This window comes from Pezoporus occidentalis, unplaced genomic scaffold, assembly GCF_034315485.1.
Source record: "Pezoporus occidentalis ecotype Australia unplaced genomic scaffold, CSIRO_AGI_Poc_V1 ctg3, whole genome shotgun sequence".
NCBI classification, from domain to species: domain Eukaryota; kingdom Metazoa; phylum Chordata; class Aves; order Psittaciformes; family Psittacidae; genus Pezoporus; species Pezoporus occidentalis.
In genome coordinates, this window is record NW_026914940.1 from 12,095,357 (window position 1) to 12,111,981 (window position 16,625).

The 16,625-nt window shown below is 43.2% G+C and overlaps 1 protein-coding gene across 1 annotated transcript in view; it reads left to right on the forward strand.

The window, feature by feature from the left end:
- SNTB1 (syntrophin beta 1) overlaps positions 1-16,625 on the forward strand; it is a 116,858-nt gene that overhangs the window by 73,104 nt on the left and 27,129 nt on the right. The window contains exon 3 of the mRNA XM_062627096.1: positions 3,087-3,294. Within this exon, the coding sequence (XP_062483080.1) occupies positions 3,087-3,294 (208 nt within the window). The remainder of the gene's footprint in view (positions 1-3,086; positions 3,295-16,625) is intronic.

Sequence of the window (16,625 nt, forward strand, 5' to 3'; positions counted from 1 at the left end):
TCAGGCAGTTGAGGATTTAGACTTTCATCCTTAAGGTATGAATTAGAAAGGTGCCCTACCTAGCAGCTTCCACATCAGTGATGTTCACAGACATATTCCTTGGGCTGGACCAGTGCCATGGGTAAAGGAAACAATTTCAGGGCTGTCAAAGCAGCATTTATTCCCATTTTGAGCTCACTTTTGAGAAGTGTAATACATATTTTCCAATCTTCCTGTCACTCAGCTCAAGGAACGAGGTACGCTTTCTGCAGTTGATAATACATCCCCATCAAACTTCGATGACTAACAAGCAGTCTCCAAAATAGCCCCATTAGAAGTCACTAAGGGATGATATTTTAAGAGTATTTTTGCAAGCATGGCTCCATATGTGTGTATGCATATATATGCTAGACTATATACATAGATATCACAGTAGAATGTGTATGTATTAGAATGTGCATAGTTTAGAACCCCTAAAACAGAATTGTTAAGAGCTGTCTAGATGTTCATTATTTTAAGGGACAGAATACCGAATACTTCAATAGCCACAATCAAGGGAAATACGCTTTGATGAAAGCTGAATACTTGTTTGTAAATTAATCCACTTGCCTTAAGTAAGAATTTAAGCATTTTCAAAATTGGAGGGAAGCGAGTTGCATTTGGAAACTCTTTCAGCTTTAGATAATGTATTTTTAAACCAAAGCGTGCTACAACTGTAACTTAAAAAGATACACAAGTTTTCTGCTGTTCCTTTTCAGTTGAAAAAGCAGCATATTCTTATGAGTCTTTATAGTCCTTGTTCAGCAATTTGTTTACTGCACCATACACAATGATTATGGAGGTGGGATTTCCCTTATAGAAACCACAGGCTCAGTAAAGAACGTTGTTTCACACAATCCATACAGTGCATTAACATTTCTCAAAATCAGCACAGTACTGCTGTGCTATCCAAATAATTTTTGTTGTCAAAAGAAGTATTAAAATGGGAGGTAGAGTGCAGGAAATTTTGAGTGCTGCTCCTGATTTTTACCCTGCTTTGGCTGGGTAATGTACCTTTTCACCTTTTTGCTGGTGAAATGGGAAAGCTGTCACTGACCTTACTTGTAGCATCTCCAACCAAGAAGTGTCCTGTAAACAGTTAGCAATATTTACTGATTACCACAATGTACTTTGAAAATCCAGGTCTGTATAGTTTGTTGATAGTTGTCTACAAGAGTAAGTTCAAACTCGGGTTCTTATGGTAGTGGAAGAGCAGTGGTTCTGATGGAAAGACAGACCTGGTTGTGGTAGCTGTACATGATCGTAATGATCACTGGACGCAAATGGCCAAATCATAACCATCAGGGACAGCTTTTTCTCTCAGTTCAGAAAAGAAGTGTGTGATTGGGAACATGCCTATCTATGAACACAGTTTTCTCATTCACCAGCCTGCTGTCATCTGTTAAGGAATTTTTCTTTTGGTACCTGAAGTTGAATCCTCAGTACATCCTGGAACATCTAAATAGCTTTTATTTTCAGACAGTGCTGAGCTGCAGCAGTTCTACTGAGGAAACATGCATTATTGTGTTGGCTCAGTGCTTTCTGAAAAATCAACCCACTTTTTCAGCTATCCAGAAGTGATTTAGAACCCTGAGCAGTTCAGCTGCTGAGTTTGGAAAATCATGACCTTTTCTATCTTTAGAGCAGTGTCTACGTGGAGACCTCCCCTTCCCAAAATGGACAAACATGAGAGCAGCAGTCCTCCCTCTCCGAGCCCCAGAGAGCTGCACAGATTGAGTTGCGCTGTGTTCTGGGTTCTGCTCTGGTTTAACCAATTAGTTAAAACATTTTAATTGTTAGTTGAGCTCCAAATTGCAGTATTTTGTAATTGCATAACAAATATTTGCATTACAGTACTGGTTCAAACCTCAACCTGAATAAATTCCACTGAACTAATTACTTTTCTGCTACAGAAAGGCGTCATTGTGTGTCCCAGAGACTGGTCATCAATACGCAGGACAGAACTACGTGTTTAGGCTCAGATCCCAGGTCAGATTTGTGTGGCTAATGTTCAGGGGCAGTCACTGTATGTGTGTAATGAGAAAACACAAGTGTGATACAGGCTTGAGTGATGCGCAGTGAGCAGGGCTTGGTTTATAAATTGCTATATAAAGATAAACCAGAGTATTACTTTGTGGGTTATTTAATAAATATTCAAGTTAAAGTGGCCCACAAGCTATAAAGAGCACACAAAGCCCCACCAATAACTTATAACTTCACTGAGAACAGAGCTGAAATAGCTGCTGCTGCCTCTCAAAGCATTTTTGTTGTTACTAGCAGAGGTGTTGGCACAAGTCCCATAACCATGATGGACAGGATTCGTTTTCCTGAAAACTGTGTTCTCTTGTCCTTTTCAAACCACAATGGTGGGGTTGAAGCCCACAGGATGGTCTAGTAAGCATGGTTTTGGGGAAAAAAATACCTCTCCATAGGAGTTTGGAAAACTGTAAAAGATGCCTGCTAACAGCAATCATACATTTGCAGTTAGCACTTTCTTGCTGCCATTCTTAGCAGGATCTAAATGGAGCACTGAGGATGTTTGTAAATCCTGGAGGTGGCCAATTGTGGTGGTCTTCTGTTTGATGCATAGTGGTGTCACTGAAACCACAGTGCAATCCTAAGAAAACTCCTCCATTTGGGATGAGGGTGGTTTTCATTTAGCTCTACATATGTAAAATAAACACATTGAGAAACTCTAGCTAAAGAAGGCAGCAGCTTATCCCTGGCTTCTCCACAGTCATCTCCCATGCAGTTCTGGGCGATTGCCATGTGGGTGAATGTGAAGGGGTGAATGCTCCTCTTGTCTTTATTTGAAACTCCTATGGACATGTTATATGTGGGGTTACATCAGCAAATCCCCTTCTGAAGGATTTTACCGTAATGCCAGTGCAGACCTGGCTTCAGTTAGAATGGTCCTCTATTCAGGTGTGGTAAAGGTAAGTTTTTAGTGCTAGGTCTTGGTATCAGTGTCTTTCTTTTTAACTCACTGCTAACACTGAGCAAGGTAATAAATTTAGCTGCCTTAAAGTCTCTAAGTGAACGTAATGTTTTTCCCCCCATTTTTCTAGACTTATTGAAGTTCATTCACCTGATGCCAAGCACACCGTGGTGCTCAGGAGTAAGGATTCAGCTACAGCCCAGGCCTGGTTCAATGCCATCCACTCCAGTGTCAATGAGCTCATCCCCAGGGTGATTGCAGAGGTCAGAGACCAGCTGGGTAAAACAGGGATTGCTGGAAGTCGAGAGATTAGGCATCTAGGCTGGCTTGCAGAAAAGGTAATGAAAACATTCTTATTTTAATTTCTAAGCTCGCTCTTTCCCTCTTTCTCTTTGTTCCTGAATTCAGCCTTGTCTGGAAGTGGAGGGTAAATGAGGTTCTGGGGTTTGCTTTCCATGAAAACCTTTCTTTTCTTAAGGTGCCAATTTTTGTGTTTCTTTAAAAAAAAAATTAGAAAATATCCCAGAGTCTTTGCTTCTATATGCAAGCTAGCAAAGGCTTTCCTGCGGGATCAAACCTCTCATGATCATTCAAGTTCAGTAATGGGGCATAAGTCACAAGAACTGACAACAGCCTTGAGCTCCTCTGCTATGTCTCCTGTTCATGTACATGAGTTGCCACCTTCCTACTCAGCCTGGGAAGTAACCAGTTACTTGGTCCATGGTCCAGACCTCTGTTGTGCCTGGCCACAGGAGCTGGGCATTGTTGAGCATGAGGTGGTGGCCCACTGCACCTGGGAGCTTGTTCTTTAATTGTAACCCTGCATTGAGCTGAGCTTTGTAGAAGACCGAGCTTGCAACTGCAACTCTTAACCTGCGTCTTGCACAGTTTGAGTCTCAAAGTATTTTATGTCACAGAGCAAACCTGGTGTTCAGTTCAAGAGTAGTTTGGGATCTACTGACCTGATGAAAGCTGATCCTTGAGTGCACAGGGATGGTGATAGTGTGAGATGATCTGGTTTTAAATCGGTAGTCTCAGTGCCTTGTTTTAGGCACTGTACCAACTGGTAAGTGTGGATTTGCTAAGGTAACAACATCAGGACTGTGCCTAGAAATATCTCACATCCACATAGTGCCTGAGTGGCCATTCATAGCATCTTTGCCTCTCCAGCTGCCATCTCAACCTCTGCATCCAGCACAGGTGTGGAAAGCTGTGATTGCCCTGAAAAAAGTACTGTGCATGTTAGCTTTCTCTTGGATTTTGTAGAGGAAAATATGGGAGCCACAGATACAGGCGGTGTATTTCTTTCTACTGTCCTTTTAGAAGACACACTATTAAGTTTTAGCAAAATATGGGTCAGTGCACACCATTTGTAGTGAGGCAAAGATTGCAAAACCTTTTAGGCAGTTTCTTTATGTTTTCATGTCCCTCCCTCCAAGTTTGCAGAGTGGGGAGGACAGCACAGCTCTGTGGCTTGGTGCCATAGAAAATGTAAAAACTGGGGGATTTAAACACCAAAGCATTGGTAAGTAAATATTAACAGTTAAACTGTGTAGCCATGGGGTCTTTAATCTTGCTTTCCCTTTTGTATCTGTTTCCATAAACTCATGAAAAGCTGAATATAAGAGGCTTTTTCCATTCAAAATCCTCTCCTTTGAAAGAGGGTAACTGCTCTGTAGATCATACAGAGCTCACATATAAAATATTCACAGGTCATTTTAAGCAGACACATGGCACACTTCTGCTTTATGTATTTCATCTCCTTGCAGTTAATCCACAACATCCTGTTCACACATTTCTTTCTCCTTTTTTTGCCTTATGAACTGAGATCTTATTTCATGTTACTCATTATGGACTGGTTCAAGGTCCTGCTGAATTTAGTGGTGAAACTTGTGTTGCCTTTAATAGAGCCAGGCTGCAGCTCTATGCATGTTCCAGTATATTTACAGTGGCTGTCATCAAGAATTAGCCTTGAGAGATTTGCAGTGACATTGTTTCCCAAAAGCCAGCATGTTTTTTTTCACTAAACAAACCCTTCAGAGCTGTGCAATAGTAATGGGTGAGATCAAAAGTTCCTAACTTCCTGTCATGTTGGAGGCCTGTTGAGAAGAAGATCACTACATATGTTAAACAGCGATGCAAAATTGCTTTTCCTTTGTTACTCGACTGGTTTATAGAGCCTGTGTTAAATAATAACTGAAGTTTGGGAGAAGAAGGTATATATCTTGTATATATGCAAAGTGTATGTTTTTAGAGATGTATATTAGAGATGGTGTTCACAGTGAGGACAAGGTAGTTCCTAGATGTTCCTTGTGCAAAACCTGGATTTGCCATTGGGGAGAGGCTAAATTTTTGTAATGATTTTTTGGAAGCACACCAGGAATACTTGTGTACTTCCATATATACCCAGTGTGGGGTTGACCCTGGTTGGACACCGGGTGCCCACCAGAGCAGCTTCGTCACTTCCCCTTTGCAGCTGGACAGAGGAGAGAAAATATCACAAAAGGCTGATGAGTCGAGATAAGAGCAGGGGGAGATCACTCACCAGTTACTGACATGGGCAAAACAGAATAAACTTGGGGAAATCAATTTAATTTATTACCAACCAGAATAGGGTAATGAGAAATAAAACCAAAGCAGGGTTTGGTTTTATTGTGTTTTTATTTGGTTTTACTCCTGTCTTCCTCCTGGACTCAACTTCACTCCCAGTTTTCTCTACCTCCTCACCCCCAGCAGTGCATGGGGAAAGGAAATGGGGGTTGTAGTCAGTTCATCACACGTTGTCTCTGCTGCTCGTTCCTCCTCAGGAGAGGACTCCTCACACTCTTCCCCTTCTCCAGCATTGGGTCCCTCCCACAGCAGACAGTCCTCCATGGACTTACCCAACTTGAGTCCTTCCCACAGGCTGCAGTTCTTCATGAACTGCTCCAGCATGGGTCCCTTTCCTGGTGTGCAACCTTCAGGATCAGACTGCTCCAGTGTGGGCTTCACATGGGGTCACAGCCTCCTTTGGGATTCCCCCTGCTCCACTGTGGGGTCCTCCCCAGGCTGCAGGTGGATATCTGCTCCACCATGGACCTTCACAGGCTGCAGGGCACAGCCTGCTTCACCATGGGCTGCACCATGGGCTGCAGGGGAATCTTTGCTCTGGCACCTGGAGCACCTCCTCCCTTCCTTCTTCACTAACCTTGGTGTCTGCAGAGCTGTTCCTCTGACATTGTAAATTCTGTTTCACTTAGAGTGAAAGTTTTAAGATGGCTTTTATGGCATTGCATTACAGTACTTACATAGCACATCCTTACAGTGAGTTCTCAGCAAAACGGAGTGATGCTAAGGGAGATGAATTCCTCGGCTTGTTTAGGGAATGCAAAATGTAATCCCATAGAAATTTCACTGTAATTTGCTGTGATTACTCTCTGCTTTCATTAAGCTATTTCCTGGTTTGGCATTTTTTTATATGTCTCTGCTCTAAACTTAGCTTTAAACTTCAACCTTTATGGTACTACAAAAATAGATTCATTAGCAAAGCCTCCCTCAGGTGTGTAACATTAAGATAAATAGTAGGTTATCTAAGGTACTAAGCAATTGCATGCTAACAGGCTTCTTACCCCTTCACCAAACTTCTCTGTGAAGGCAGCTCTAAATTTGTCATCTTCAGCATGACACATCCATTTCACAGATCCACCATCAGGTTCCTGGCTGTGCCATGGGGTGGGGAGGGAGGATCCACTTGCAGGTAAAGCAAAGAGCTCTGCATCACTTTAAGAAAGCAAATGCTTACTGTGGCATTGTAGGTAAGGAGAAAAACAGCCAGAAGCAATCATTAGAGGTGCCATATTCCCTCTTTTATTAAAGCACCAGCCTTGTCCTGACCTTGACTTTATGGGAAGGGTTTCTGAAGCTGGTCAAAGATTAGGGAAACGTATTAGTCACCAGCATCCTAAAACTTTTCTGTAACAAAGAGAAATGTAAAGTACTGTTTAGCAAGCGTGTGCTCTCCTCATCCCCTTTTCTTTCTTGTATTTGTCTTTTCACTTCAGCAAGACCTGTGGGATTAACAAGCATGCTGGGCTGGAGGGAACAGCTACATGGGGGTTTTAATCTTTTCAGGTCTTTTCATTTTTTTAATACTCCCTAAAAAGATACTTTTAGTAACCAAATACAAAAACCAGAAGTTAGTAACGTCATCCTAACTGAGGAGCTTTTCCATGTATATGTTCATTGCCACTCTTCTTTCCAGGAATGCTTCCAGTCCTTGTAGAAATGACTTTTCCACTTCTATGTTCCCCACTTTTTAATAGCTCTGCACATCCCATGGCTTACAGAGGAGCTGAAGCAGGCATCATTGCTTTCCTCCTCACGTTTATCCACCTACCACTGAGTTCCTTTGTGAGGAGCACATTTTGCTCTTGCACTGGAGAGCTGAAACACCAAGGAAATGGCAGTTCCTTTCATCACTTGTAATGTCTGCTCAAGTAGACCGACATATTGTTGGAAAAAGTTTTATCTACGTTTTTGCCTCTTTAATGCAAACACAGAAAGGTGTTCTGGCAAAAGCAGTTTTGCAAAGGTGGCTTTTGCCAGTTCAGCAGTCAGCCGCATAGGCAAAAGCATGACTGGTTTCAGGGGAAGGTGAAGTGTAGCCGGGTGCCAGGCTTGTAGCTGGGTCAGTTAAAAGAAACAATAAAAAACCCTGAGCTGTGTGTCTCTCCCTGTCCTTACTGTGCCAGTGACACTTCAAATGTAGGCTTGGAGGAGACACAAAGCACTTTGGCAGCCAGAGACTGTTCTCCTTTCTGGATGTCAAATATCTTACAGGCAGTAAATACAGGCTTCTTAAAATGATCTCAAAGCTCCTTTGAGAAACTTAAAAATAGGAGTTGCTGTAAGTTGTCTTTTGTAATGTTAATATCTGAAGCTACAGAAAAATCTTTTCTCACCAGATCTCAACCCCAGCACTTGTTTCCTGTTCCCGTTGCTCTGCCTCTGCAGGCCAAGCATGTCACTGGTTCCACAAATCTGCTCTGGGGATCAGAGAGGAGAAAACACGTGATACAGGATGGGAAGTAACCAAAGCGGCACAGTGGATCGGGGTTGTTCTTATGCTTCTGACACTATCTCTCAAATGAAAAGTGTGCTAATATATTGCAGGCTGTTCAGTCTCCTCAAACCTTAGACACCCATATCATGGTGTTAGAGCTGAAGTCTGAGCATGTCACAGCAGAGTGATCTTTGATATCGAGCTGTTATTGCAGTATTATATTTATCTTCCTGCTCTTGCTCTAATTCAGAGGAGTTAGTGGTAACAGCAAGATTGTGAGCTGTGCAGGCTGTCCAAACAAGATGTAGGCAAATAACATGACAGTGTATTTGAGGTGGCTTTTTTTTTTACCCAGTATGAAATGAAAACATTTCTGTTTTACCATTTCCTTTAGAAGTATGTTCACTGGCTAGCAAAACAAATAGCAACAGACACGCATTGTTATTCTCATCACAGACAAATGAGTTTTCAAAGAACCAGAGAGAAGCTTGAGTTTTAAAATTTTATGTAATTTCCAAATTGCAAAGGCAAGCTTAAAATGTCTTGGCACATGAAAACCAGCAGCCCATCACGTAGTTAGAACATTTTGCCCTTATTTAACGTTGTGAATATCTGATTTTAAGCACCTTCCCCTGAAGCACAGCAGCTGCTAGGCAGCATTTTAAAAACCCTCACACAGTCATGTCCATGACTGGGGCTGCTGCCACTCCCCTTAGCTCTCCCAGCTCTTCATTGCAGTGGTGGCAGTTCTTGCCTGACCCTGAGCCAGATCAGATAGTTACACTGGTGGAAAACTCATTGCTTTCAGTGGGGTAGCATTAGTTTCCTGTAGGTTTTATGAGAAATGCAAGTCCCAGTACAAGAGAAGTAGCAACAGCCTGTGGCAAGGGGAAAGGGATTGGGAAACCTCGGTGCCTGGCAGGATTCTGGAGCAAATTCTCCTGGAAACCATGCTAAGGAACATAAAAAACAACGAGGTGCTTGGTGACAGCCAACATGGTTTCACTAAGGGGAAATCCTCCCTGACCAATTTGGTGGCCTTCTATGGTGGGGCTACAGAACAGGAGTAGAGCAGTTGATGTCCTCTACCTGGACTTGTGCAAAGCGTGCAACACTGTCCCACATGGCATCCTTTTCTCTAAATTGGAGGGACATCAATTTGATGGATGGACCACTCGGTGGATAAAGAACTGGCTGGATGGGCACATGCAGAGAGTTGCTCAATGTCAACTGGAGACAGGTAACAAGTGGTGTCCCTCTTTGGGTGTTGGGACTGATCCTGTTCAACATCTTTGTCAGCAACAAAGCGAGGGCACCCTCAGCAAGTTTGCCGATGACACCAAGCTGTGTGGTTCGGTTGGTACCCTGGAGGGAAGGAATGCCATCCAGAGGGACCTTGACAGGCTTGTGAGGTGGGCTGATGCCAACCTCATGGAGTTTAACCATGCCAAGTGCAAGGTCCTACACCTGGGTCGGAGGTAGCCCAGGCACAGCTACAGGTTGGGCAGAGAAGAGATTCAGAGCAGCCCTGCGGAGAAGGACTTGTGGGTGTTGGCTGATGAGAAAATGAACAAGAACTGGCTTCAGTGTGCGCTCGCAGCCCAGAAAGCCAACTGTATCCTGGGCTGCATCAAAAGGAGTGTGACCAGCAGGTCAAAGGAGGTGATTCTGCCCCTCTACTTTGCTCTTATTGAGACCTCACTTGGAGTGTTGTGTGCAGTTCTGGTGTCCTCAACATAAAAAGGACATGGAACTGTTGGAACAAGTCCAGAGAAGGGCCACGAGGATGATCAGGGGACTGGAGCACCTCCTGTATGAAGACAGGCTGAGGAAGTTGGGGCTGTTCAGCCTGGAGAAGAGAAGGCTGCGTGGAGACCTCATAGCAGCCTTCCAGTATCTGAAGGGTGCTTATAGGGATGCTGGGGATGGACTGTTCATTAGGGACTGTAGTGATAGGACAAGGAGTAACGGGTTCAAACTTAAACAAGGGTAAGTTTAGATTAGATATAAGGAAGCAGTTCTTTCCTGTGAGGGTGGTGAGGCACTGGAATGGGTTGCCCAGGGAAGTTGTGAATGCTCCATCCATGGTGGTGTTCAAGGCCAGGTTAGACAGAGCCTTGGGTGATATGGTTTAGTGTGAGGTGTCCCTGCCCATGGCAGGGGGGTTGGAACTAGATGATCTTAAGGTCCTTTCCAACCCTAACTATTCCATGATTCTATGAAAAAGGGCTGCCTTGTTAGGTAGTGTGTAATTCTTTCTCTGGGCTAGCTGCCTCATCAGGCTGCACAATCTGAACCAGCAGCATGTTCAGGAATAAAAACTGGGTTATATAAATTCCGATGTCTTTCTTCTAGCCCTGGAAAATACCTGTGCATGTTTAGGCTGAAGCTGCAGCAAGCTTTGGGTTGTAATCCGTCTTAACCCCCAGTGGAAATCTGGGTATGGTTTAACCAGATAAATAACCTGGTAGAAACATGGTGTTTGCTAAGTAAACTACTGCTCAAATGCCTAATTTCTTTGCAAGAAATTTACATTCCTGTAGTGTGATCTCCTTTGCAATTACTAGTCTCTGCAGGGCTTTTTTGTTCTTTTCTTTCACTCTGTTTTCTTTACTAATTATTTAGGTATGATTGGAAGTACTACCCATCTGTAATGCCCGGAAGAAGAGCAAGGCAATTTGGTCCTGGCCTCCTCATATGAATGGTTAGAGAAAGATGCAATTTCTCATATTGACAATATACAGCTGGTCATAACCTTAAAATTGATCTGACCTTCTGGAGATTACACATCCCCCAAATTGGCAAATCTTCTGAGTGTCCTAAATTAGAAATCGTGCTTTTTAAATCCCACCTAATTACTCGCTGTGGAACACTTACATCCGACTGAGGAGTCCTGCTTTTGCCCTGTGTCACTTAACCTTGCAGCTTATTAATTCCGGAACTTATTTGTTTGCTTTGTGAAACACCACAACAGAGCTCTTAATTACATTAACAGTCTTCGTTATCTGGGATAACGATCAGCCTGTTCTTAGGAAAGACGTAAACCTGAAATAGCATGAAGAGTAATTTCCTCTCCCAGCTTCAGCGAGGTTCCTTCACAGGCCACTTTTATCAGCAGTAACATCGTTCTCTTCTTGCTGTAGGTGCCTTTAGTAAATGGGTCTGTTAATGAAGACTCAGGCTGAAAACAGCCATTTCATTCACCATACTGTTTTAAATGCTTTGCCAGTCTTTATCTGTAACACACATGCTATTTCTGCCCATGCCACTGGGAACTGAGCAAGTGATAAATCAAAGTCAGGCGGAAGTGCTCAGTGCAAAGGGATTGGAAAGAAGAATAAGTGTATATAAATCATGAAAAATTACAGGCGTCTGATGGTAAATGCATGAAGCACCTGAGCTTGAAAGTCTGTATTTCTGCAGCACAGTTTGGTTGTTGCAGTGAAGGAAAACCCCTCTATCGGGTAATTACGGAGCACAGTGAGTGAGTGAGTACCACTGGGCATGTGGTAGCCTTCAGGTGTCAAATTATTCTTGCAGAAATGGAGCTGAAGTGTAAACCAGGGCCCTGTGTGTCCCCTCGCCCTTCCCACGAGGGCTGGCCGGATCCCAGCAGTGGTAATCACATCCTGCCCACTCTGCCTCAGGTTTGATCTAACCATCCTTAAAACTGACGTAACTTTTGCCGTAAAATACAGCATATTGCTGTCACTGTTCCTACGAACCCCAAGAACAACAAGAAAGTTCCTTGTTAATGTCACCCCACCATGGAGTTTTATTTAACTTCTCCCATCCTGCATCAGGGGGAATTGTGAGCCTGGAGACATGATTCCTGCTCTGGCAGCCAAGCCTCTTTGGTCAAGGGGGGACATGTGGTGGCCCATGGCTCTGCTGCAAGAGGGACCTCTGCAGATGTCTCACCAACAGACCCAGAGCAGAGTTTGAGAGGGGAAATGATGGGTTGTAGCTTGGAAGTAGGAGAGGATGCTGAAAGGAAAGAGATCGTGCTCACTGCCTCCTGGGGTGTGGGAGCTGTTCCTCTCAGTTCCTCCACTGTGGTGTGGTTCTGGCTGTGGGAGCACGTCCTGGCATGATCCTGAGCACTGATGACTTTGCACAGCATGGATGCTTAACTCTTTCTTCGACATAACCAAACCCGAACTGCTGCTTGGCTTGGCGGGGCTGGGTTGGACAAGCAATGACTTTTGGACGTTGAGGGTTTTTCTTTCCAGATCTCTCTGAATTTTCAGGATGTTGGGCCTCTCCATCTTTTGCCTTGACAGCTACAGTTGGATCTGTCCAAAGGGTCCATCTCCCGTCACACATGTGCCGGCTCAGTTTGCCTTTTGTGGCTTTGCAGGTTTGAAAGCCAGTGTTTGAACATATTTGCAGTCAAGTTCAGTTGGAACAAAGCCAGGAAAGATGCAGGTATGATGTGTAGGAAGGCTTTGATCCCCTTCCGTCAGAAGCAGGTGAAAGGCCTCCTTTTTTCTCTCAGCCTCTGATAGTAAATGCTGCAAGCTAGACAGTGATGGAATTGGAGACAGCGATGCTCCTTGGTTTTCAAATATGATTTAAATGCAGCATAAGCCTGTCCTTATAAAATACATGTTGCATAAGGAAACAGAGACCTCTGCTGAACCCATATCCAGCCATGCTGACAGGGGGAAGCAACAGGTGTCCTTCCCAATTATTTTAACTACTGTAGCACCAAAACAAATGTTCTCCTCCTGCCCCTGTGTGTTTCTGCCTCCTTCTGCTGGTGCAAGTAGGGTATCCGCAGTTGGTGGGGTAAGAAAGGTGAGTGCCTGTTCTTGGCCAGCTGTAGGAGGCAGGATGGGAGAAAACAGACCAGCATGTTGGCATGAGCTCCTTCCCCAACCACCGCTGGGCATTTGGAGGTGCTGTGGAGTAGTTATCCAAGGTGGGGAAGCTGCAGTTAAGGCAGTGCTTTGGAGCAAACTCATCTGAAACAAAAAGCAAGGCAAATGCAGACTGAGCAATAGGAAAGCCCTGTGCATCAACCTCATCGACCACACTGACTCAAGCAGTGCCGTGGACACCCAGCTTGCCCTCCAGTCCTTAGATCCCACTTCAGTTGTATGGGACAAGCAGACTTATTCTTGCATCTCTGGGGCTGATCTGCCCTGAGTACACATCACTGTGGCATGATCGCTGCTGAGAAGGACAGGGTTTTGCAAGAACTACATCCTTGCACTGTGTCTGTTTCCTCATTTGTCTGCATTTTTCTGCTTACTGGCTGCACGTAAGTTTGAAAGGAAAGGGATTGTCTACCTTAGAAAAGCCCGCATTTGCCAAACACCATCGAGCTGTGTTTTCTCTGTTCAAAGTTACCTTGTTCTCATTTTCTGGTTTTGTCTCCTGAAGTTAAAAATCACCTTCAGGGGAATGAAGGGGCCCGTGTTGACCTTCAGGCTCTGCCCAATATGAATTCCTCTCACCCCAGCCATCAGGGTGGGGGAGAAGTGTTAAAGCACAACAGTACTGCCGTTTCAGCTTTTTGATTAGTGGCATGAATAAATAGATTAGAAAGCAGCAGAATAGGCCATAAAAACCACCCTCTTCTCTCTGCCCTGCAGCCCTTTTCCCCCTAGAACCCTCAACTGATTCCCAAAGAGAATACTTCTGGCAAGAGTGGAGGCATTCCTAGTAAAAATGCCCTAATTTAGATGAAAACATTTGGGGGTTTTTCCTATCTTTTTGTACAGTGTTGCCCCATCCTGCTTGCCCACTCAGCTTGCAATCAGAGGTGCGTTGTCTCTGCTCACAAGTGCTTTTAGGGCAGATGACCTGGTTAATGTTTGAGGGGTGTTGCGGAAGAGCAAAGTATCAGTGCTGGTACAAGCAGAAGCGATACATGCCTTGTATCCTGTTTTTTGCCAAACAACTGTTAACAGAGAAAAAATAAACAGATTTTTCTAAAAATACCTTGAGGAGAAGCTGTGTTCTCTGTTGGAAGGAGGGGTTGACCTTTAGGAGAATAGAGTTTAAACAAAAACACAGTGGAGAGAGAAAAGTAATATGTGTTAGAATTTTCACTGTAGCAAGACAGTCACTCAAAGCAGGCTCTGTAAATCCAGTCCAATTTAAATCCTCAACCTCTGTTTATGCAATAGGTTCCTAAGGCTATTAACGCCAGCCTTTTACCTTATTATTGTAGCCTGTGAAGATAAAATTACACCCATAATACCATGACAGCCCTTACAAAAATGTGCCATTAGACAATTATATTGCAACACAGCAACTCTGGAGACTGTGGGGAAGTATTTCTCGTACAGACTAATTGTTGTATCAATAGCATTTTCAACACCGTGGTTACTGAGGAAGAAAGAACATGATGATACCATATGTAAAATAGCGTATTTTGAAGTACTGATTCTAGGGCCTGACTGTGACAAGTGTGCTTGAGTTATGACTGAAATCCTTGCAAGAACTGTACTTGAAACAAATCCATGATTGAAAAGGTTTCTTGTATCATCCTTCTTTTCTCTCCCACTCCTAAACTAGTGTCTGTTTTATTTTAGTTATTTTGAGATGGGAAATGTTTTGACACTGGAGTTTTAACTAAAAGAAATACTAGTGCTGATGAAAAAGAAATCCTTTTATTCCTTTCCTCCACATCCTTCAGTTCTGAAGATTTATTTCTGCCTGCAGAGGTATCCTCTCTGCTTAACTGGGCAGTAATTGATAGTGTGCATCATGATAATTAGTCTAACAAGTCTCCTAAACCTCAAGCCCCACAGCTACCTTTAAGTTCCACATTGCTTTTACTGCAATGTAAATAAAAGCTTTAGGAAAGGAATGAATAATAAAAAAAAATGATAGTGAGGAAGCCTCCTGGCCCTCTCCAAGGGGTTTTCTCTTCTCGTTTTTAATGAGGCCCATATTAGTTGTCATTTGTACCTTCCCTGATGAATAGTTTGGAAGAAAAGCTTTCTCTGTGCACAGCAAAATTTGTGCCAAGTTGCTGACCTTTGCTTTTGGTGAGACCTCATTTGAGTCTCAGTCCCAAGCCCAAACATATTGTTGGATCAATCATGTTGATTTTTGGCTCTGGTAGTAATGTGCAGCTAATGAGTTGCACGGTATACACATTAACCTGAGACCTGACAGCGCTAATGCCATGCACGGAGCAGAATCGTGCTGGGGCTGCAGGAAAGAAATACAGTGCTGGCATCTTAATAGAAGAAGACAATTAAAAACAGTAGAGCAGTATCACAGGTTCACTGCTTGTGGGATGTAGAATTTAATCAAAGCATTAAAAAACAAACCGTCTTCTGTCTGTTCAGGAAAAAAAATAATCTTAACACTATAAAGGTGCTTTATGAACTGTGAAATAGAGAGGAAAGCCTGAATGTTTAAACAGTAAGATAATGATTTTACTACCAAAAGGGAATCTACTTTGGGGAACAGCCATTGAATAACATTAGATTTAACCCTGTCAGCGATTACCATCTAATAATTATCGTGGCATTGCAAGGAATTTGGGAGCATTGCTATTTTTTTTTTTTTGATGAGTAGGTACATTATTTAGCAATACTTCAGCAAAGTTCTGTCCTCATAAGTAAAATTCTTAAGACCTATTGTTGAATTATCACAAACAGGCAGCATCACTGATTTTAAAAGCAGCTGTGCCTGATCACTTCCTAAAGCACACTTCCATAGAAGGGCCAGATTCTGATCTCATTTTACAATTGTAAATTTAGGGAGACACAGTATTTTGCTAATCATCCCCATGGAGAGATGGGCAGAAATCCCAATATGCACAATATCCTTCTCCTGGCTGTTTTCCTCACTTGAAGGATTAGGAAAGAAAGAAATTGTTGCACAATGACTACACAGAAAGCAACATTTCCAGTTTTAATGTAAGCCCTAAATAATCAGCTGCAGGGAACAGAGAAATAGGGATGGAATAAATGTCGTTTCTGCAAGTCATACACAGTTTTATATTCTCTTTGTGCAATGAAAGCTGATCAGTAAGGATGAAGGACTGTTAACTGTTTCAAACAGAAAATTCGGGGAAATCAGATGGAAAAACCCAAAGTACATAGAGATGTAATCTTTGGTGTTCACATTAGACTTCTGATGCAAGACAGGAAAAACAGCCTGAAAAGGATAGGGTGAGAAAGGGGTCAATGGGTAGGGTCAGTGGGTAGAACAATCCAAAACGGGATCTTCTGGAAGAGCAACGTTCTCTAGATATGTGATAAACTGCCCCATCCTTGTATGGTTTCAGGTAGAGTTCCCCATACAGGCAGCATTACAAAGGCCTGGAAAGGGTGGACATGAAAGAAGTGGCCTCATCTGGGACATATCCTATCGGATATACCAAGGGGTAGAGGAAATGGGTCCTGGTGTATCCCACCTGACCTCACGACAGAACCTGTTGGAATGACATTGGATTTTTTCCAGCACTAGCACAGCACACAGAAATAATGCAGTTCTGAAACAGAGACGTGGTATACTGTCCTTAGTAATAACCACACAATAGAATCCATGGAAAAGTCTGCAGTCTGATTTAGAGCTGCTCTTGCTGAAATGTCCCACATTTTTCCTGGTCTAATAGTGACATTAAGTATTCTTCTCTTATAACAGCTTAGTCTTTTC